Genomic DNA, 23,878 nt, shown 5'->3' with positions numbered 1-23,878 from the left:
CCTGCATTTATTCAAAAATCTTATTGCATCTTGTCAGGCCGCAAGGTGGTATAAATTAATATCTGAATTTGTATATAAAAAGAAAAAAAATGGTATTAGAGATATTTGGAGCATTGAGATTAAGCATCAGATCAATGCATCTCAATGGCCACGACTTTGGTCTTGGAGGATAAGATGTACACTGTCTGCATCTATGAGACAAACTTGGTTTTTTATTTTACATAGAGCTTTATGGACCCCTACACGTTTACATAGAATTGATAGCTCTAAGTCTAATAGATGCTGGCATTGTCATCTTGAAGCAGGGACATTAGATCATCTTTTATTCTATTGTCCATTCATATTAACATTTTGGAAATCAATTTGGCCCCAAATCAATAGGATGTTAGAAAATCCTGTAGCCTTGACATACGATACAATTCTATTTGGTACTGCAATGAGATCTCAAAGTCAAATTTCATCAAATAACAACAAACTTTTATTTATAATGACTGGAATAGCAGTACAACAAATTACACACAATTGGAAAAATTGTGACAGATTGAACTATAATTTTTGGTGGAACTCAGTTTGCCATATATATAAAATGGAACATACATTTGCAACACAAAAAGGATATATGGATAAATTCAAAAAGATTTGGGGACCATTAACAAAATATTGTAATAATTGAATTTCATTTTCCCATAATAAGAAAATAGTTAAAGAAGAAAGGGAGGGAGGGGATATGGGAGGGGGGTTTATACTCTTTATTATAAATTATAAATAAAATATTATTAATAGATGGTATTCTTACATGAAAACAATGTAATAAAGGGAAGGGAAAAAGGTTAATAATTTAAAAAATAATTGATAAAATCATTACAATATATATGTTGTATAACTTTATAAGAAAAATAATTAGTTATATGATATATAAAATCATAAGAAATATAAGATAAGAAATGTTATGTATAAAATACATTATAGAAATATCAAGTGTATTATTAAGATAATTGTATGAAAATTTATGACACTTGTTGTTAAATGAAAAAAAATCAATAAAAAAACTTAAACAAAGATATCCTTTGGTGACTTTCCAAAAACACTAGATGTTTGTACATAGCCTATAAGAAGAGTTAACTCTCAGTGTAGCTTTATTTGTTATGTACATATTAAAGTTTATTTTGACAACTCCCAAAATATATGCGCAGTCATACCAATAAAGGATCCAATAAAGATCTGGGATGCTACTTTCCTTGGAGCCAAAAAGCCAATGATGGTTTCAGTGCATGCTAAGGCAAGGCGTTTCAGTGCTGGTGCAGCAGAGAAAAGTTAGAGTCGGGCAGTGAGGTACTGGTGTTCCTCTAAAAGGCCTTGGCAAGGGATTGGCAGTGGCATCTCTTCAAGTTCAAATAGCAGGGCTCATGCTTCCAGGGCCAAGGGAAGAGAGCTTCGGTAGCAGCCCATCTGGACATAGTCAGATTATTGAAGGGTGTTATGAGGCTACGGACGCCAAATCGAGACCTGTTTCCATTCTGGAATCTTAATATAGTTTTAGAGGGATTCGGCAGAGGAAACCTCCCTCATGGATCTATCGGTCAAAGCAGTCATCTTTGGTTGCAATTAATCTTAGATTTGCAGGCCCTATCGTGCAGAGAGCTGTTCCTCAGCATCACAGAAGCAAAAGTGACCTTGTGCATGGTTTCTTCCTTCTTACCATAGGTCCTTTCAGCGTTTCATGTCAACCAATTATTACTTAATTCGGGGGTGGGGGATAGTAAGAAGTGTATAAATTCACATTTTCCTAGATGTAGCTGGACCAACTCAACTAGACAAAAAGGCATTCTCAGAGCCGAAGATTCTAGTTTTGGCTGCCTTGGTTTTCCTTATAAGTGTTTAGTCATATTCAAAGAGAATTGTATTTTCCTGGACCCTAGTTGAAGAATTTTTTATTTTTCTCTCTCTGAAAAATGTTAATGTTCCTTGATGTCTCCTGTATTTTTGAGGGTCTTTGGAGAGCCTACAACTTTTGCCCAAAATCTAACCTTTTAGCTTACCTCTTTTAGACAACAGACCATGGGGGATTTGAACAACATATCCATCTTGATCTGCATACTACTGTAATTTAGAACGGCAAAAGAAAAAGATCCTTTCAACTGCTTTTCTTTTTCCTTCAGGAAACTGATGAACCAGTTGTTGAATGTCAAGAGTATGAGAATGATGTTTCGCCTTCCCAGACCGCAGGGTCCTCTTTGACCTCTGGAGATCTTGCGGACATCAGTTCCCTTTCTTCAAAAGCATCAAGCCTGCAGCGTACATCCAGTGGGGCAAGCAGCGGTTTGTCTGCCGTTCACAGTGGCAGCAGCTCAGATCGAGGCCGGGGGAACCTCCATCAGAAAGGGAAAATGACTGCATTGGAACCTGGAGAGTTTGCAATACCCAGTGGCAGGGGCCCTGCAGGAAAACTGAGGTGCATAGATGGTTACAGAACTGGAAGTATTATTTTATTGGCCTGCATAGTTCAAAGCAGCAGAGGTTTGGGTGAAACATATGGGTCCATGCCGTTCTTGGAACCCAGAGAGAGATTTTCTTTAGAGATCGGCAGGGAAAAATGCAGCCATGAAGGATTGTAATGTCCCCAGCGACGGCAGTGCACATGAACTCTACCAGAGCTGTTTGCATGTTTAAAAAAAAAATTCTTCCCTTGTGCACCGTACGCACTTCTCCTAAGGTGATTGACAACAGCAGCGAAATGCATACTGACTTTGATATGGATTTCTGGTGGATTGCTTTTGTTGCCGTAGGAGAGTGGGTGAGCAAGAGAAGGCATTTTTTTCAAGAAAACAGCTGTGATAATTTGAATGCGCTGCGAACATCAGAAACATTGCCATCCTTTATGGGCACATTTCATAATATCTTCCCTGGGACTTTGAATGTAGGAAACGAAATAGACTCCACATAGTTGTTGTTACTGAGGATAGACCATGTATGACAGGAGTTTCCAAGTAACTTTATGAACTGTATTACTTGAGTGACGTGACTTTTAAGCAACTTCGGTTTAGCTGAGACAGTAAAAATACACCCTAAATTAAATTAAGTAACGTTCTTGTGAAAATTAGAGCTGCTTTTTTGTTTTATTTGGGGGGGGGAGCAGCATTGCATGGCAGCATACGGTATTCTTTATCATGCAAGACAATAAGGGAGCCATTTTAAAAGCATCTACACTAGATGGTAAATGACATTTATATCCATCTAGATCAGGGATCTCAAAGACCCTCCTTGAGGGCCACAATCCAGTCGGGTTTTCAGGATTTCCCCAATGAATATGCATTGAAAGCAGTGCATGCACATAGATCTCATGCATATTCATTGGGGAAATCCTGAAAACCCGACTGGATTTGGAGGGACTTTAGAGACCCCTGCTCTAGATCAAGGGTGGGCAACTCTGGTCCTCGAGGGCCGCAATCCAGTTGGGTTTTCAGGATTTCCCCAATGAATATGCATTGAAAGCAGTACATGCACATAGATCTCATGCATATTCATTGGGGAAATCTTGAAAACCCGACTGGATTGTGGCCCTCAAGGAGGGACTTTGAGACCCCTGATCTAGATTATGTAGACCTGCAAACAGCAATTTTGGAAGGATGCTGTTTGTATGTACACATGTATATTCTTTGAAACACACATTTAAAGGAAGCGTCTTAGGGGTGTGGCCTGGCTTGGTCACATTGTGATTATGCCTTAAAATAGAGACTATAAGACCAGATCTATAATATTAAAATAGATATAGATAATATCCTTAACCTGCTTTTGTATTTCAAGGTATAAGATCTATGATGATGATAATTTTATTTTTTATATACAGCCTAACCAGGAATGGTTCTTGGCGGTTCACAACAAATAAAAACTGATCATATAGCGAAGAATACAATTTAAAATGGAAATACATCAGATAATAAAACATAAGAAATGCATAAAATTTTAAAAAGACGACATAATACAATTAGGATACAAATTTATCAAATAATTTGGTCTTTTCTAAAATCAAGATAGGAGGAAGCTCCTAACATAATTTTTTCCAAACCAACCATTCAATTTAGCAGCCTGAAAAGAGAGAGTTAAAATAGATATAGATAATATCCTTAACCTGCTTTTGTATTTCAAGGTATATGCAAATGCTAACTCCCAGAATAGACAGGATAGACCACGTGAGAGCAAAAGCTGACAGGATTCACCCTGGATCACCACCTGATGTCAACATCCCAAGTATCCCTTAAGCTTGGACCCCTCTCAGCTGGGTTCTTAATGGCAGTGTGCCCTTATTTGGCGGCTTGACCCCTAGCAATAGTACTGCAAAACTAGTGCTGGGGAATCTGAGGTCCCATTTTGAACCCAGGTGCCAAGAGGGCAGGAGCATCATAAGGGGCTGTAGCAATTGCCATCGATGCCAGGGAAACCCTTGGTGAGGATTTGGGTGTGGTGGTGACATGAGACTCTTTTTTGGGGGGGGAGAGTTGAGGGTGATTGCATGTGCCAGGGGGATGGGTTACCCTCAGCGCTGGGATGCTCTTCTTTTTTCAAAATTTGTTTCTCTGGATATGCTCTATTTGCCAGCATTTTTCTAGTTTTTTTTCAAAAAGCTCCATGTTAGAGCCTTTTGTTTAAAAAAAGCTTTGGACACCAGTTGGTTTTTTTTTTTTTCTCTGCTCGCTCCAAACATTGTCCTGTGCTTAGTGCTCTATTCATGTGTTAGAGAAATCAACCTTAGAAACTCTTGACAAAGGCATAGATGCCGAAACACTGTCAGTGTTGAGTCTTCGCAGAGCCTGCTACTAATAAAGTGAACTTTGAACTTTACACCGCTGGCTGAATTATTCTCATCCTCACGACTTCGCCGTTGTACTGTACATATACTAATAACACAGGGGGAGTTGTGAATGTCTTAATTCTCCTCTCCATAACCTGCCTTCATCTGTTAGCAGCAAGGATTTTTTCTCAGGCAGTTTCTACCAGCAGAAGGCTGACTTGTCTTTATTTCTGCAGTCCTAGGCGAGGGGCCAGCCAACCAGGATCTCCAAACCGGCCTGGAGGCCAAGCGGGCATGCCAGCATGCGAGGAAGATGGTGATGCAGCACTTGGTATCAGACCGGGGAGCAAAGGATCTTTGACACCTCGTGGGCGAGGGAGGAGGGGACGCCCTCCCTATCGAGGAGCTGGAGCAAGGTACCCTGAAAATACAGGATGGTGCTGTTTGGCGTTCTCAATATTCCATTTAATAGAGAGAGGTTTGGGGTTTCTTGTTTCGCTCCTCGTGTTTTTGAAGGTAGAGACACTCTCCCAGTTTGTATCAGCTTATAAGAGATTGTTTGTTACACCAGGAGATGTTCTGGATCGGTTTCAGGGAATTAAGCAACAATATTATGCTGGGAACAAAACCCGGATGCTTGTTGTAGATCCAAAAGTGAGAGGGCTGTGGAGATGGCTAGTGTGAATTAAGGGAGGGAGCATCATGAATTTTCTGAATGTGTGGACCAGCACTCTCTCACCTTCTTCACTTTCTCATGTTTCTTATCTCTGCCTCTTGAGATCCCATAAGAATGGCAGCTCTTTCTCTTCTCCCCTTTTGCTGCTCTTCTGTCTCCACCTTCTGCAGCTCCTGATGCCGGGTCTTCCTTATCCCTGCAGGGAGATGGCACTGACGGCACAGGCAGGCTTTGATGACCCTTCGCCTGCGGCCTCGACAGATGAGGAGCCATTTACCCGCATTACGGCTCGTCCACTGGACTCTGGCCACCAGCCAGACGCTGGAACACCCACTTTGTGTAGAAGCAATTCTCCAGAAATCCCTTTGCAAATCGCCACCAGCACCTTGGACAACTCGGACACATCACACGGCAGCAGTTTTGTTGGGCTCAGGGTTGTAGCCAAGTGGTCCTCAAATGGATATTTTTATTCAGGAACAATTACCCAGGACGTTGGAGGAGGGAAATACAAGTTACTGTTTGATGACGGCTATGAATGTGACGTCTTGGGCAAAGACATTTTACTCTGTGACCCCATTCCGCTGGATACTGAGGTGACAGCACTTTCAGAGGATGAGTATTTCAGTGCAGGTATGAGAACAGAAGAGGCAATGAATTTCTTGGCCCTTTTCTGTTTGTAGTGTAATTGGCCAAATCCTGGGCATATGGCTTATTTATATGTTTGCGAGTCTAGCTACATGTTTTCATATTACTTCCTTAAAGGTGTGCAATCTCAGTCCTTAGGTTTTAAATGATATAAGAGCATTACATTTGGCATAGTGTGCAAACTAAAACATGATTGCAGACAAACATTTGTTTTCAAGTAGTTGAGTTTACTTGGTGCTGAGTCTGCAGATTTTAAATGGCTTACATTGTACCTGGCTTTCGAGCTCTGCCTAAGGAATCTCTGTTTTTATTTTTTTTTAAATTCAGGTCACGCATACAGATAACTTGGGCTGTTAATTTTAGCCATTTGGCAAGTTAAACAATTTAAAAAGGATTGTTGCAGTTGTCCAGGTCTTCCTGCGTCTGGATAGGTAGAACCAACATTTCAGCCATCACGCAGGGGCTTTCTTCAGGGTATGCTGTGAGGTCTGCAGTTTGTCTTTATATATAGTGGGTCCTCTAACCTGAGGTGATTGAGGCAGGAAAGTTAGAGGACAAACTATAGACCTCACAGAAGAAAGCCACAGCGTGATGACTGAAACTTCAGTTCTACATGCGGCAAGACCCAGACAACTGCAACAATCATGATGCCAGCCATGGAAGCCTAAGAGAACCAACTTAAAAAGGAGGCATTCCTGGACTGCCTAAAGGTACATTTGAGCAACAATATTTAAGTTATCTGTATAATCTGTATAGTAGCTATGGGGCTGATATTCAAAGCAATTTAACCAGGCAGGAGAGGTTCCTGTCTGGTTAAATAGCCTATGAGGGGCTATCCAGGGATATTCAGCAGCATTTAACCGTGTAGTGCCACTGAGCATCCCTTCTAGCCACCTAAGCTGAATCCAATTATATTGTGGGCCATCTAAGGGTGGAATCAGCACTTTTTCCCTAAGTGTCGATGTGCAACACTTAATCAGATAAGGTAACTGGATAACTAGAATTTTATGTGGTCCAATCTTTGTTCTGGTTTCACCTATTGGGTTAAGTGCTGACTATTGACGTTAACTGTCCACACACATCTGATTATTTAATGCAGGTGCCTGAACATGGCCCTGCATTGAATGTCGGGGTATAAAGTCACCACCAGTTGAATATTTAACCCTATCTGTTTAATTGACACTGCAAATACATTATTCAGTTAACTTTTGTCCGTGGATTTTTAGTGGTGCCATTTAAATGATTGCACAGCTAAAAAAGCTGCAGAAGATACCAGTTTAACTTTGTGGTTGACTCGCATTTAAGGAGAAATTAGGTCCTTTCCTGCTAATTTTCTTTCTTTTAGTCCCTCCAGACTGGCACAGAAAGTCAGTGTCTCTGTCTCCACCTGCTGGCAGAGGAGTATAAACCCATCTGTTTATGTGCCAGTCTGGAGAGATGCTAAAGAACAACTCTTCTTGCATTTGGAAAGTCTGCTACACTTAACAAGACCCAGCTTCTCCCAGGAGGAGTTGGATGAACCCCATGGTATTGGATCTATGGGACTTTTCTCACAACCTATTGAATGAGGGTTTGCTGTGTAGAATGACCAGGAAGGGCTGACTCTCCAGCCACTGTTTTGCTGCTATGCATGCTGTGGTGAGTATCTTGTAAATGCATATAAGATGGTAACTTGCCAACAGGTGTTGTGAAGGCACACAGGAAGGAATCCGAGGAGTTGTTTTACTGTATTGAGAAGGAAGGCCAGAGGAAATGGTACAAGCGGACAGCAGTGATCCTTTCTCTGGAACAAGGGAACAGACTCCGAGAACAGTATGGCCTTGGACCGTATGAACCTGTTACACCCCTTACTAAAGCAGCTGACATCAGCCTTGGTAAGTGATGTGTATTTACTAGAAGTGGTGAGGAATTCATTGGTGGACACGTGGCCTGCATCTTTAAGGATTTCACACTTATCCTGATTTACTAAAGCATTTTCCCATTTCTGTTTGTGGGGAAAGGATAGCTTGGTACATGAGACCTAGAATAACTATTAAAAGCTGAGGTCGGTGGTTCTTGCATCAGTCTCCTCAGAAGTAAAAATATGAAGCAAGGTGTGTTACAAGAACCTTGTGTTTTTAAAGTTTACTGCCGTTTCTGTGACTGTTCTTTCCTGAGAGACTGACTTAAGGCGGAAAGAATCCCTGTGCAATGAAGCAATTGCATTTCAGAGCCATGGAAAATATAACTGTGTGCATTTTTGTTCTCGTTTGGGGGGGTTGTTTTATTTCTTTTTTTTATTTAAACCAAAGGAGGCTTTGTAACTAATCTTTAGAAGAATAGCCCTTTAAATGGAATATATATCTAAAGAATCACTTCAGCTGTCTTCAAAGTGTATATCGATCATTCAGCAGAACTCGGAGCTGGAGTATTTCTGGCATGTGGGGTACCCTGCCAGAAGGTTCCTCCCCCCCCCCCCCTTCCCACCCTTGATATGTGGCAGTGAAAGGATCTTTTCCTTTTCATTCTGCTAGACCAGTTCTGATAATGGGGTTATGTCCTCCTACTGGTTCCGGGGTGAAGTTCTTGCCCCTGCACAGCTTTAGTTTAAAAAGATGATTTGGATGACAAACTTTTATTTCCCTAGTTGCTTGCTAATGAAATAGTATATTTAAATAAGAGTTGCCTAAGGGGAAGAAGCAGGCAGCGCTAAGCTTCAGAAAGCGGAAAAATACACCAACCTGGACACCTTCGTGGAATGATTCTTGATGTCAAACCTTTTGGGGGCAGGGTAGGGGGGAGTATCCCTGTTAGCTGTGGTCGCCATCATGCTTGGGGACAGAAGACCGGTCTGCAAGATTCAGCATCAGAGTAGTGCCACTGGCTCTGTTCATCCTTCATGAGATGGGGCAGCTAATGTCTCGCCCTAGGTGAACCCAGGAACCATTTGGAGGAAGATCGCTGCAATGCAATGCCAATGCTTAGTCCCCCAAAGCTGGCTGCACATTTTCACCATTGGTGAGAATGACAGCCTGTCAAAGTGCTGGCCTGTTCTCTGGTTGAAGTCTTGAAGTCTGGGGCAGCCTTGAGGCTACAATGACTGAAGGCCATTTGACTTGGCTGCATGTGGTAAATTATGGCAGGGGCCAATTTCCCTGGTTAAGGTAAGCTCCCTTCTGTTGTGGAGAATCCTTGAGATTCAGGGCTCTGACTTGCATCTTGAGCATGCCAAGGCATCAGAATGAGGGCTTGGAAGTAGATTGGACCCTATGCCTGCTTGCATCCTTTCTGGGGTACTCTTGGGGGCTATAGAGGATAACAACCTCAAGGGCTTCCTTCAGAATGCAGCCTCTCCTAGTAGAGGGAGGAAGCAGGTTTCTGTGTAAGCTCGGCCTTAACGGCACAAGCCTCGAACACTTACGATTTTAAAGCGTTTGAGGCTTGTGCAGATGAGGATGGAGCTTGCAGGCGTGGGGCAGGGACAGGAAAAGAATTTGCGGGGATGGGACGGGAAAGTGAGTTCCCGCGGGGATGGGGAAAAATTTGTCCCCGTGTCATTCTCTAACCTGAATCCCTGCTATTGAGAAAACAAACACCTGCTCCATCTTACATCACGTGCATCCTTCAGGGTCAGCTTCCTCCCTACCACAATTTGTCACAGCCATAACGAGAGCATCTACCTTAAGGCAGCGGCACAATCTGTCCAGATACTGACAAGGTAAGGAGTAGAGACTGCTCAAGAGCTTGGACCCTTCAAGTTACTTTGTGGTGCCTCCCAGAGGACTTTATGTGGGACAGATATGGAAAATGCTTGAGTACCCGATTGTAAAACCGCTTAGATAACCTTGATAGGCGGTATATAAAATCCTAATAAACTCGATTGGAAGTTGCCCAAGGTCTTCCCAAGCCCTTCAAGGCTAGGATCTGAAGCAGACCAAATCATAAAGCATAGGTCCACATTTCCTCATGGATGGTGGTGTCCATAGTTGTGGCTCTGGCTTCCAAGGCACACTTCAGTAAACTGTCCTTCAGGTGCAACTTGCTGTTTGGAAAGGATTTAAGAAAGCTTGTGAAGGGTGTTGGAGAAGCCAGGCCCCGGCAGTTCACAGAGAAGATTACCATGTGGGCAACTGCTCCCAACCATCTTTGTGGCTCCAAACTTGCAGAAAAGGTGTGGGGGGGGGACTTTTAATGAGACATTTCATGGGGTTCAAGTGGATGGCATACTTTGTTCCACCAAAGGACAAATGGCTCCAATAACCTCTGACTAATAAATTTTGGAAGTGGCCCAGCGGGGTACGCTTTAGTTGACAAACTCACCTCAGGTACCTATATGGTGTCCTCCTGTGGTTCCGCTCTCAAGAGAGGTCATGGAGGTCACGGTTGCTCTACCTTTGGGTACTGGAACTGATTCCCTGTCAAGAGAAGGGACGAGGTCATTACATGATTTAGTTTGTTCCCAAGAAAGATGGCTCCTTCTGCCTCATATTAGACTTAAAAGGAGTTGATGTCTCCCTATGGGTCCCTCACTTTCACATGGAGACTCTGTGGTCAGGGTTCAAGGTAGATGTTGAGCAATTTTGAGTGGCATGATGCACATTCCCCACCCTTTCACCCCCAAGTGGGCCTGCTGGCGGTACTGCTCTTTGAGCCTTTCTGAAGGATTTTAACATAAAAGCAGTATACTTGGTTGCCATTTGCTCAGCTTGCAGGATTCAGAGTTGCAGGAACCCATATTTAGGCTTTGCAGATGACTATCTCCTACCATTCAGTTCCATGATTCTTTGCCAGATGGTGTCGTTTCCAGCGTTTATGGCAAGGGGGATAGTGGAATCTTTTTGGAATTTCCACCATTTGGATGGCCATAGAGTGCTCTTGTGATACCTGGCAAAGACCACCAGTTCCTCTTTTTCATCTTGTTTCAGAGTCCATGCAGTGGAGATGGTGGTTTCCAAGACTTCCATAGTGTGGTCGGTTAAGGCAGCTAATGAGGCAGCCTTTGCAGAAAAGTTGTTCCACTGGGGCTATGTGTGCATTTTACACAGGCACTAAGTTAGTCCAATCAAAAAAGGAATCACCTTTATTAATTTTGTTTTGTTTTGTTTTGTTTTTGTTATAAATTTAAGAACTAAGGCTGGTATTGGACAAACTTCTACAGTTTATTTATTTATTCAATTTTCTATACCGTTCTCCCAGAGGAGCTCAGAACAGTTTACATGAATTTATTCAGGTACTCAAGCATTTTTCCCTGTCTGTCCTGGCGGGCTCACAATCTATCTAGTGTACCTGGGGCAATGGGGGGGATTAAGTGACTTGCCCAGGGTCACAAGGAGCAGCGTGGTTTTGAATCCACAACCTCAGGGTAGCTGAGGTAGCTTTAACCACTGCGCCACACTGGTAATTTGGTGTAGGATTGGCTGGCGAGGGCATCAGAGAGAACTCCACTAACTTGGAACATGACATTACTGGCCAGACTTTACAGTAGATATCCTGCAAACAACGGGATGGTTGACTAGGCTGGAGTGAGCTTATATGGCACGTTGGAACCTGGGACAATACCAGGTGGACTTTAGTCTGTGGCCCAGAAATATCAAAGAAGAGACAAGTTAATTTAATCATATATTTTTAATGAGAATAAACTAATGGGCAGACGGGATGGGCCGTTCAAGTCTTTAGCTGCCGTCATTTACTATGTTACTATGTTTTGTTTCTATTTATTCCTATATATTATCTTAAAAAGTGGACTAACATGGCTACCACACCATTTCACAGAGGCCCAGGTAGCCTTCTGGGCTGAAGCCCAGACGGTCACGCCAGAAGACATTTGCAGAGCAGTTACTTGATCATCACTTCATTCCTTTTGTGGTGCTTTATATGATCTAGCCAGGGACAATATGTACTTTGGCAGAGTCATGATAAGGGAGTCTTGTCTTCCTCTGCCCCCTTTCATCTCAATTAGTCTAGCAAGCTTGTTAATTTCCTTTCCTTGAATCTTGCTAGACCATTCCAGGACCTGCCTTGTAAGACTATGACATGGCAACAACTTTGAGCTCTGTTCATTCTCACCCTTTGCCCCTATGTTGTAAATAGTTCTATTCTTATGAGGTTTTCTTAATGCATTCTGCAATGGTTCCCTAAGGGGTCTATATCCATGGGTCTCTGTCGCATTGTGCTACACCAGCCCTTATACCAGAGATGTCGCTGAAAGAGTTCAGTATTTCTACCGCCATCTGCTAGTAGGAGGACACAACCCATTCTTCTTGACTGGTCATGCAGAATTCAAGAAAAGGAAATGAAGAAGTGTGAATAAGTTTCACCATCCGATAAGAGAAATAAGAGTTCTTACTGTCTTTTGTTTTAGATAACCTAGTGGAAGGAAAACGGAAACGGCGTGGTAATCTCAGCCCTGCTACAACTCTGACTACATCCAGCTCCTCCAGTGTGAGCACCCCAACTCGCAAAGTGACAGAAAGTCCCCGAGGTGTTACCAACTTGCTGTCTGGGAAGAGGAAAATCATCATTTCTGAAGATGAACGATCTCCTTCCAAACGTGGGCGCAAGTCTACAACAATAAAATCCAGTAAGCAGCTTCTTGATGGACAAGATCTCACCATTTCATGTTCTTGGCTGCAACATTCAGTGTTGATAAAGAGCTTGCCTGAGAATCTTCCCCTCTGCAGAATGCTGCAGGATCCGGTTTATAACATGCTGGTGAAATGAGGCAGGAGAAGTATTCCCAAAACAGAGGATTTAGGAGTTCTGGGGATTTATCGCAGCACCATTTGCATAGTATGTATGCTAATTAAAACTGTTTGTTCAAGGATTTATGAAAAAGAAGAGCAGGAGACATAAAATGAAGGATAACAGTATATGCATGTGTAGTGAGGGTTTTTCATACTGGATTTGGGACACTTTCTCTTTTATGCAAATGGTGAATTCTAGATAAGGTTCACATGGCAGAATATTGTTTAACCTGGCTTGAAAGATTAGTGGATTGGTTAACATTCTTTCAACCTGGAAAAAGAGGGGCTTTGCCTAACTAGAGGGTGTAAGAACTGAAAGGATGCTAAATCTGAATCTGTAATTCAGTCCTGCCTTTGTGTGATAAAATCATTTTGTACCTAGGTACAAGGGAGTGATTGTAGCACAACTATGGCAGACGCTGACTGTGATCATGTTGCCTCTGCAGGTGGTATGAAGGCTGAAGAGTTTGTAAGCCCCTGTGAAAGTGGAGATAATGCTGGAGATGTCACCGCTCTAGAAGAGTGTCATGGACCCCTGCCACAAAGCAAGACTCTCTTTCTTGGGTATGCGTTTCTTCTCACAACAGCAACAGCTAGTGACAAACTAGCTAATCGACAGAAATCACACGACGGTCCTGCTATGAGCAGTGAGGAGGAGGAAGGTGAGACTTTATAAGTATTGTGAGTAATAACCTATATATAGGTTTGTGCTTTCCTTGTTATCCATGTTAGACTAGTCAAAACGAGTAGGTTATGTCGCCCTCCCATCAGCATTTGGAGCCAAAGTATAAAAACAAAAAAAAGCTCAGAGATGACTTCACTCCATTATAGGTGGTTAGTGCTGCCTTCAACTCAACAATTTTGTTTTCTAGTGCAAAAGGAATATGAGTCTTGAACCAGTGAGTTTTTCCTTCAAATTTTATTAAAATTTTGATGTATCGCAATATCATTAATTCAAAGCTTGTATATCTTTCCACTAGAAAGAAGATTATTGAGGTAAGAACCTAATCTTCCCTTCTAGTGCAAAAGCCATATGAGTCTTGAAGGGAAAATTCACTGATTTAAGACTCATATGCCTTTCTATTAGAAAGAAAATCATTGAGGTAAGAATCTAATCTTGTTTCGAGCAGAAGATAGAGCAACTATGAGTAGGCTACACTTGGGAAGGCTTTAGGCCCAGATCCAGACCATAGTTAATGTACTATAAACACCTGCTTACTTTTCTGCCATCAATTAAAAAAAATAAATTACTTTGAAATAACTACTCAGAAGTGAAAAATATAAAAGTAATGTAATGAATGTCATGTGCATTGGCTGAAAGTTAAGTAGGCATATAATTTACTTCCCCTTGCCTAGGAATTAGGCCTGTTTAGTTTTTGGTGGCTTTCAGGTTACTTTCCTCCCCATTCGAGTGATTTTGTATGTGTGTATATATATATAACTTAACAGATCATTTTGCTTTCTCTTTGTTCTATAGAGTTTGTGGAAAGCATGCCATATAATAAGGGGTACACAGAATCCCAGCTTAAGGCTGGTGGTGGTTACATTCTGGAGGATTTTAATGAAGCCCAGGTGAGCATTTCCAATGTTTTTTTTAATTTGATTTAGCTTTTAATTTATGTTTCCAAATTCAACCTCGAGAGTTCAGATTCAGGTACACTTAGTAGATACCTGACCAGGACAGCTTAAAGTCTTTTTGGCAAGTTGCTTCATCCTCCATTGCTACAGGTACAAAGGTCACAAGGAACATTTTTGGGTAAAGCAGGATTTGAACCCTGGCCTTCCTGACTTTCACCACTCTGGGTATGTGTCTGACAGATTGACAAACAGCAGTTTTAAAATAGAGCTGAGGGGAAAACTCAGAGGAATCTGTCTCCTCCCTCCCCTGTGCCAATCCCTGCACCAATCTCAGCTTTTTTTTTTTTGTCTAAAGTGTAATTCTCCCTTTTCACTGTTTGTAAGAATGGCACACCAGCTGTCAAGGAGCCAGTTTTATGTAAGATTGAAATATAATTGATCATGCCAAGTATGCCTTGGTCTGTAGGCCAGTTTCAGTGACCTGTATTTGTTATGTATGTTGCCCAGTTGGTTACTATTTAATAATAAAATGTCCATTTCAAAATCTCTGCTGCTCAGTTTAAACTTTTTGATCTAGGGGGTACTTGGCTTGAGAAGTCTCGAGGACGAACATATCTGTCTAGGACCGTGACCTTCCTAAAGAGTGTGCACTTTTGTTCTCATCAGTCTTCACTCATACCTATGTCTTTGTCTTCTCAGTGGTTTCCTTGCTTGTCTATTCTCAACTCTTGTATGTATTCCTCTCCATTTCGACATCTGTATTGGCTTTATTTGCATTTTTCACTGCATTCCTTTCTTTCTCTGCAGTGTAAGGCAGCCTATAAATGTTTCCTGATTGCAGACCAGCACTGTCGAACCAGAAAGTATTTCCTGTGCCTTGCCAGTGGGATCCCCTGCGTTTCCCATGTCTGGGTTAATGACAGCTGCCATGCTAACCAGCTTCAAAACTTTCGTAATTATCTCCTCCCAGCTGGATACAGTTTCCAAGAGGAGAGGATACTTGAGTGGTAAGGATCAATTATTTAATCTGAGCAGCTCAAGAAAAAGATAAATAGGCCACACTCAAAAATGCAAGCATACCAGGTTTTAGAAAGTGTTGCAATGGGTGGCCTGCCAGCTGAAATTGATGTCATGGATGTGCCTAGATAGTATCATACATACTCGAATATAAACAGAGGTAATAACCTTTCCCCCACAAAAAGGAGGCATAAAGGTTGACTCGAATATAAACTAGGCGTTTATATTCAAGTGCCCTACCTTGCCCCCAGCCTCCTCTCTCTCCCCCCTGCTTGCCAGGCTCTGCACCCCGTCCCCCTCCCTTCCTGCCCTGCCAGTTTCTGCACCCAGCTGCTAGCTGATTGGCTGCTGCAAGTTCATGGCAGCCAATTAGCTAGTAGCTCTGCACGGGCAGGAGCAAAGTAAAGTTATTCACTGCTGGACCACCAGATCTCACGGCAGGCCCAGCGGAGGGCCTGCAAGTCATCGGGAGGGAGGAGAGACAGGGTATAGAACCTATCCGGGAGGGAGTGGGGCTGGGTGCAGAGCCTGGAAGAGTAGCCACGGAGAGGGAACAAGGTGCAGATCCATGCAAGGCACTGTATTTGAATATTAAACTCCTGGTTTATATTTGAGTCAACCTTTTTTCCTCCTTTTTATGGGGGGGGGAAAAAGTTACCTCAGTTTATATTAGAGTATATACGGTATACAGTACTTCCCTCTCCAAATCCGCGGTTTCAGCATCCGCAGATTCAGTTCTTTGCAATTTTTTTTTTTAGGGGGGGAAAAAAGCTTTGTTTTGGACCTTCCCCGCTTCCCTCCCACCTTCCCTCCGGCATCCCGGCCTTACTTGGTGGTCTAGCAGGCTTTCGGGGCAGGAGCTATCTTCCTACGCTCCTGCCCCGTGCAGATCGCCAATAGGAAATGGCTGCCATGAGCTCCCGTTGTAGTCTCGAGAGACTACAGGAGCTCACAGTAGCCATTTCCTATTGGCGATCTGCACAAGGCAGGAGCATAGGAAGATCGCTCCTACCCCGAAAGCCCACTAGACCACTAGGTAAAGCTGGCACAGGCTGCCCAACCCAGAGAGGAACGATCTTTGCTCTGCCTGGCCCAACACTGAGGCAGGGAAAGAGGAGACCAAAGCACCCACACTGGCCCCTTGCAAACACGCAACACAAACGGAAGGAGGTGATCGGAGGCGGAGACCACCAGGTAAGGTCCAGGGGTGGGTCAGATTTGGCATAAAGTTATTTGCCGATTTTTCACACTTCGCGGTCCAGCTCTGCCCCTAATCCCCGTGAATACCGAGGGAGAAGTATAAATGAAACCAGTAAAGAATATGTAGACTGTGTAGCATTGTGGAACTCTTGACTGCACAGTAATTTGTAAAAGTGCTGTTATTCTTCATTGCCTGTGTACCAGGCAAATGTTTGTGTGTTTTTTAAAAAATTATTAACTTGCAATGGAACAAGTTAAGTTTTATAATTCTTTATTCATTTTTGTATGTTACAACAAGTGTATCAAATAAACTCATATAAAACTTAAAGATACACACTTGATTAACTCACATATTAGCATCAAATTTAACATTTCATTAGAAAATTAGTATTCTATAATGTTAAAATATTATGTAAGAAATCATTTCCTTTGCTCATTTGTTTTCTAATCTGGCCGTCTGAGAATCTTCCATGTTGGATAAAGAAGTGCAATTGCTGTGAAATGATCAGGTTTCTGGTTTATTAATCTTGTTATACCGCTCGTTCATTTCACTGGTCCAGGCGGCTTACAGAGTATAATAAAAATAAAGTAAATATAAAAAAAGAACTCCATTATTAGATAGTGTAGACCTGGCCCATATAAACAGAAACACACTTTTAAAAAAAACCAAAACCAAGAACTCCATTATTGAACAGAATAAATCTAACCATACCAAAAAGCATTCACTCCTAAACAAAATGAAAATGGTGATGAAGAAACTATTTATTAAATTATCACATTTGTTTTATCCTTTAATCTAATATAATAAAGCCCTAAGCGCACATGCGCACTACCACCTGCGTGCTTCCATTTTCTGTGCGCTGTAGGGACCCGCAGGTAGGAGTGCGCATGCGTGCGGCGGCGCAGAGCCTGTCGGCTGCTGCGGCTCTTGCCGTCTGAAGGATGTAAACTGGCCAGGGCGACGTCAGCGGGGGCCGGAACGGAATTTAATTCCTGCCTCCCAGGCTTCTCCTGCTCCAGCTGCGCCCGCGTAAACAAAAACCCCCAGAGCTCACTTCGGGTCCAGCAAGAGCTGCGGGTCCTGAAACCTTCCGATTCCAGCAGCGTCTGCAGCACTCTACACATGCTGCTTCGGGGCCTTCTACTGCCCTGATTTGCTGGGCAGTAGAAGGCCCCGAAGCAGCAGTGTGTAGAGTGCTGCAGACACTGCTGGAATCGGAAGGTTTGTCGGGACCGCGGGAAGGGAATGGGGGTGGCAGTAAGGGACTAAGGGAGCCAGCCAGACTGCGGAAAGGGAAAGGGGGGTAGGGGAAACGCTGCTGCTGCACAGGGAAGTGGTGTGGGGGGAGGGAATGCTGCTGCACAGGAAAGTGGTGGGAGAGAAATGCTGCTACATAGGAGGCAGGGAGAGAGACAGATAGATAGAAAGAAAAGAAGAAAGACACGGGCAGGGAGAGACACAGAAAGACAGACAGACAAAGGGGACTAGGGAGAGAGACAGACAGCGGGAGGGAGAGAGAGTCAGAAATAAAGACACACAGACATATTCTAGCACCCGTTAATGTAACAGGCTAAAATACTAGTTCTGTATATTCATATGGACTAATGTATTGTTTCTTAGCATTTTCAAGCCAAGTACCCCCCTAAGCCTAAAAAATACCAACCAAGTACCCCTGCCCAAACTCCGCCCCTGACTCCACCCCCATAATAATAATACTAATTGTAATGCAATTTCTTCCATCTATTTTTCACATACACACAATATAATCTTATTAATACATTCGTCTTTAAGCCCGTTACATTAACGGGTGCTAGAATAGATGTGTCTGTCTCTCTCTTTCCTTGCCCACTCCAAACCAAGATTGCTGCCTGCCCCCTTTCCCTCTCCCCCTCCACTTCTCTGTGCAGCAGTAGCAGCCGGATGCCTCGCAGCTCCCATACCTGTCCGCTTCATCGAGGCCGAAGGACACCCTCCTGCCGTTGTTCTTGCCGGTGAACCCTCCTGCCGTTGCTCTCGCCGCTGTTCAAACCGCCGCACGCGCCACAAATGGAACACGGCCACGGAGGCAGGGATCATGACATTGTAAATGCGCATGCACGCTTAGGGTTTTATTATAGAGGATAATGATAACCACAAAATTTACAAAAACAAAAAGCACACTGTACGCAGAGAAAACGTTAATTATCATTTATATTCGTGGGGTTTTCAAAGAGGTCAAGGCAGATGACTTTAAAATATGCAATGTCACCTCAGTAACAACTATAGAAAAATAGATAAATATAGTGCAAAATATAGACAGCAGATATAAATTCTCAAAACTGACACATTTTGATCACTAAATTGAAAGTAAAATAGTTTTTCCTACCTTTGTTTGGTGATTTCATGAGTCTCAGGTTGCAGTTCCTTCTGACTGTGCATCCAATATTTCTTCCTTTTTTTCGCATGCTTCCTCTCCTCCAGACCTCATTCCATTCCCCAACCAACATCTCTTTCATCCTTCTATTCCCCATGCATCTCTACCTCACTCCTCTCTGCCCAATTTTCCTCTTCCTTTCCCCATGTGCACCATCTCTTTCCCTCTCACTCACACACTCAGGCCCAACAATTGTCCCTTTTTATTCCCTTCCTATGTTCCTGTTAGTTAGTGCCCTCCTTCCTTCCTATGTCTTAAGTTCCTATGTTCCTCCTTTCTATGTCTCCCCTCCCTCCCTCCCCCCCAAAGCCGCGTCGAAGCTTGCTTGCCCCATGCCGACCCGCCGCCGATTCCTCTTCCCACCCTCCCCAGTCCACTGCCACAACTCAAGGAAGGGCTAGGCACATGCAGCGATTGCACGCTACCGGCCCACAAGCCTTCCCCCCAGCATCAATTCTGATGTCGGAGAAAAGCAGCGATTGGCTGGCCCAGACCTTCTCTCCGACATCAGAATTGACATCGGAGGGAAGGTGTGTGGGCTGGCGGCGTGCAATCGCTGCACGTGCTTGGCCCTTCCCGGAGTTGCGGCAGCAGCGGGGGGGGGGGTAATTAAATGGAGCTGCCGAGCGCGGTGAGGGGCTATCCACCCGCATATCCCCCTAGAGTCCGCGTACCGCAGGTTGAGAAACCCTGGACTAATGTACATTCACGTGGACGAACCATACAACACTATAGTTTGTTTTGAAGGACATTTTGAGTCTTCTGAGTTACGGAACTCTAAAGCTGTTTTCTTTCCAGGCATGATGGGCAGCATCCATTCCAGAACCTGAAGTTTCTTGTGGTTTCAGACCAGCAACAGAACTTCTTGGACCTGTGGTCTGAAGTCCTGATGACTGGGGGAGCTGCATCTGTAAAGCAGCATAACTCATCTGCACCTCACAAAGGTATTTGGAAACTGAGCTAAGAATGTGGATTGCAGAGATGCTACACATCTCTAAATACTGTGAAGCAGGACTGCGTTACACTTAAGACTAGGTATCTGTGAACGTAGCATATCCAGTCTTGAGTCTGAGTTATGGGCAGGATGCATAAAGCTCCGTCAACCTGGTAAAATAATACCGGGTTGGGAGCAATTTATTTTTACCAGGCTATGTTCACAGAAATGGCATATAAATCGTATGCATGCTCTTTGTGGGGAGTAGCTGTGCTTGGTGCTTGCACAGAAGAGCAATTGCTAGGCACAGCCCCTCCTCTTGCTAACAGTGGCTGTTTTCCTTCCCTCTAACCAGCTCAGAGTTGGCAGAGGGGAGAGCGGCGACTTCCCCTGCTGGCTTCTGCTTCGATGCTGGTAGGGGAAATCCTGATCAGCTGATTGTGGCTTTGGAGCTAGCAGGGGAACCTGTGAATCAGCTGAGCCGGCAGCCACTTCTCTCACCTCTGCCTGCTTTCAGATGATTGTGGCTCTAGAGCCACCGTCAGCTGTGTTTCCGTGCCAGTAAGATTGCTTTAACGAGTCTTACTGGCACAGAAAGCTTTTGAGCATTGGGGCCTAGGGCTTTTAAAGTTTCCAAACTGAATATACACTTCCCTCTCTGTATTTGTGAATTCCGTATCTACAGAGTTGCTTATTCGCGGTTTTAAACCCAAAAATACATTTTCATTTTTCAGGCTATTTTAAGCCCTGTTAAGTCCCCCCCCTTAAGCCTTACATGGTGGTCTAGCGAGTTTTTGGGGCATGAGCGATCTTCCCACACTCCTGCAGATCACTCACAGGAAATGGTTCAAGAGACTATGGGAGCTCAAGGCAGCCATTTCCTGTGAGCGATCTGCACAAGGCAGAAGTGTGGGAAGATCGCTCATGCCTGAAAACCCGCTATACCACCAGGTAAGGCTTAAGGGGGGGGGGGGGGGTCAGGGCTTAAAATAAGCGGGAGTTAGGGGCAGAACCAGCCCAAATATTAATTGCAGTTTTTTAATATTTGCGGGCCGGCTCTGCCCCTAACACCCGCGAATACGGAGGGGGAAGTGTACTCCGTAGAATCTAGTAGAGATCTTATATTAATCTTATGCTATGAAATCCCAGTTTTAAATGTAAGCAAAAACAGTTCCTTTCTACAGATTGGTGATAGTATAGTGCTGTTGTTACAGAAATGGGTTACTTTCTCATTGTGTAGCTTTCTAATATACAACATCCAGAAATAAAAGGATGTGTAGCTGCTAAGGTTTGGAAATAAGAACATAAGCAGTGCCTCCGCCGGGTCAGACCACAGGTCCATCCCGCCCAGCAGTCCGCTCCCGCGGCGGCCCAAACAGGTCACGACCTGTCTGTATCACCAGAAGGGGCTCCCTTGCCACCTTGGTTTCTCATTTAAGTCCTGTCTTCCTATCGAAGTCCTAACCCTCCGGTCTTGCACATGCACGACCTGGTTTGGTTTCTATACTCATTACCTGGTTAGCTTTCTATACTTGTGTTACATCCCAGCTCCTCCCTCAGTATCCCATGATCCCTTTATCCTTCAGGAATCCGTCCAATCCCTGTTTGAATCCCTGTACCGTACTCTGCCTGATCACTTCCTCCGGTAGCGCATTCCAAGTGTCCACGACCCTTTGAGTGAAAAAAAACTTACTTGCATTTGTTTTGAACCTATCTCCCTTCAGTTTCTCCGAATGCCCCCTCGTACCTGTTGTCCCCTTCAGTCTGAAGAATCTGTCCCTATCCACCCTCTCTATGCCCCTCATGATCTTGAAGGTCTCTATCATATCTCCCCTGAGCCTCCTCTTTTCCAGAGAGAAGAGCCCCAGCCTATCCAACCTCTCGGCGTATGGGCAATGTTCCAGCCCTTTTACCATTTTCGTTGCTCTCCTTTGGACTCTCTCAAGTACCGCCATGTCCTTCTTGAGGTGCGGCGACCAATACTGAACGCAGTATTCCAGATGTGGACGCACCATCGCTCGATACAATGGCATGATGACTTCCCGTGTTCTGGTTGTTATGCCCTTCTTTATGATGCCAAGCATCCTGTTGGCTTTTTTCGAGGCTGCTGCGCACTGTGCAGATGGCTTCAGTGATGCATCCACCAGCACACCCAAGTCTCTCTCAAGTCTACTGTCTCCCAACAATACCCCCCCCAATTTGTAGTTGAACAACGGGTTCTTTTTTCCTATATGCATGACCTTGCATTTGTCCACGTTAAAGCGCATTTGCCATTTGTTTGCCCAGTCTTCTAGCTTGTCCAGGTCTCTTTGTAGGTCCTCACACTCCTCCCTGGTCCTAACTCTGCCGCACAGTTTGGTATCATCTGCAAATTTTATAACCTCGCACTTTGCCTCCTTTTCCAGGTCATTGATAAATATGTTAAAGAGTAACGGCCCCAGCACCGACCCCTGTGGTACACCGCTCGTGACTCCCCGCCAGTCAGAATATTGACCCTTTACTCCGACCCTCTGCAGTCTGCCCGACAACCAGTGCTTGATCCATCTGTGCACATCCCCTCCCACCCCGTGGTTCCACAGCTTCTTAAGCAGCCTTTCATGTGGCACCTTGTCGAAAGCCTTTTGAAAATCGAGGTAAATGATGTCTATGGGTTCCCCATTGTCCACCCGACTGCTTATTCCCTCAAAGAAGTACAGAAGGTTCGTTAGGCACGACCTTCCCTTACAGAATCCGTGCTGGCTGTTGCTCTTAGTTGGCATTCATTGAAACATATCTAAATTGGAGCTAAAGCTGGATATTATTTGCCATTTACTGACTCATCTTGCCTATTTATCCCTGCAGATGTCGCTTTGGGTGTTTTTGATGTCCTCGTTGCGGATCAGTCATGTCCAGCCTCTGTCCTTAAGTGTGCACAAGCCTTATCGCTGCCTATGGTATCACAGGAGTGGGTCATCCAGTGTCTAATCAATGGTGAGAGAGTTGGATACAACCAACATCCAAAATATAAACACAATTACATTGCGAGCTAAAGGCACTCAACTCGCCATACTGTTAACATCATGTTCCCTCTGGACCTGCCGCTCCCCTGTATTGTGCATACTCTGTGTTTTATTGAGATTTTAGAGCATTTTAAAAAGTCTGTGTTTGTAACTGGAAATATGCATGGATAACTGTATATAGTTTTATTTGCTGGACTTTTATGAAAAAAGAATAAAAATAAATGGTGAATCTCTTGTTGTGGTCCATGGGTATTTCATCACTTGTCTCTTGGCTCACGAGGGCCACCCTGTCTACTGTCAGAATAAGTGCTGGTTTTCTTGGAAGCATTCACACTTTAAAAAGTTAGTGCATTTGTAGCCTCATAGAAACATAGAAATTGACGGCAGATAAGGGCCACGGCCCATCCAGTCTGCCCACCCTAATGACCCTCCCCTACCTTTACCTTGTGAATAGATCCCACGTGTCGATCCCATTTGGCCTTAAAATCAGGCACGCAGCTGGCCTCAATCACCTGAAGTGGAAGACTATTCCAGCGATCAACCACCCTTTCAGTAAAAAAGAACTTCCTGGTGTCACCTCGCAGTTTCCCGCCTCTGATTTTCCACGGATGACCTCTTGTTGCCGTGGGACCCCTGAAAAAGAAGATATCTTCCTCTGTCTTGACTCTGCCTGTGAGATATTTGAACGTCTCGATCATGTCTCCCCTCTCTCTGCGCTCCTCGAGTGAGTATAGCTGCAATTTTTCCAGCCGTTCCTCGTACGGGAGATCCTTGAGTCCCGAGACCATCCGAGTGGCCATTCTCTGGACCGACTCCATCCTCAGCACGTCCTTGCGATAATGCGGCCTCCAAAATTGCACACAGTACTCCAGGTGGGGCCTCACCATGGATCTATACAATGGCA

General features: G+C 44.0%; 1 protein-coding gene across 11 annotated transcripts in view; it reads left to right on the top strand.

Moving 5' to 3' along the window:
• Window positions 1-23,208, top strand: part of TP53BP1 (tumor protein p53 binding protein 1) — a 91,253-nt gene extending 68,045 nt beyond the window's left edge. For all 11 annotated transcript variants that reach the window (XM_033920075.1, XM_033920078.1, XM_033920079.1 and 8 more), the window contains 10 exons: window positions 2,160-2,452; window positions 5,026-5,205; window positions 5,668-6,095; window positions 7,793-7,984; window positions 12,451-12,669; window positions 13,279-13,494; window positions 14,310-14,404; window positions 15,218-15,417; window positions 19,840-19,985; window positions 22,817-23,208. In XM_033920075.1, the coding sequence (XP_033775966.1) occupies window positions 2,160-2,452; window positions 5,026-5,205; window positions 5,668-6,095; window positions 7,793-7,984; window positions 12,451-12,669; window positions 13,279-13,494; window positions 14,310-14,404; window positions 15,218-15,417; window positions 19,840-19,985; window positions 22,817-23,004 (2,157 nt within the window). In that variant the 3' untranslated portion in view covers window positions 23,005-23,208. The remainder of the gene's footprint in view (window positions 1-2,159; window positions 2,453-5,025; window positions 5,206-5,667; window positions 6,096-7,792; window positions 7,985-12,450; window positions 12,670-13,278; window positions 13,495-14,309; window positions 14,405-15,217; window positions 15,418-19,839; window positions 19,986-22,816) is intronic.
• The last annotated feature ends 670 nt before the right edge of the window (window positions 23,209-23,878 follow it).

The sequence above is a fragment of the Geotrypetes seraphini genome, chromosome 14 (assembly GCF_902459505.1).
Source record: "Geotrypetes seraphini chromosome 14, aGeoSer1.1, whole genome shotgun sequence".
Lineage (NCBI taxonomy): Eukaryota > Metazoa > Chordata > Amphibia > Gymnophiona > Dermophiidae > Geotrypetes > Geotrypetes seraphini.
The sequence above is the reverse complement of the archived record's forward strand: the minus strand, read 5'-3'. Positions and strand labels throughout refer to the sequence as shown.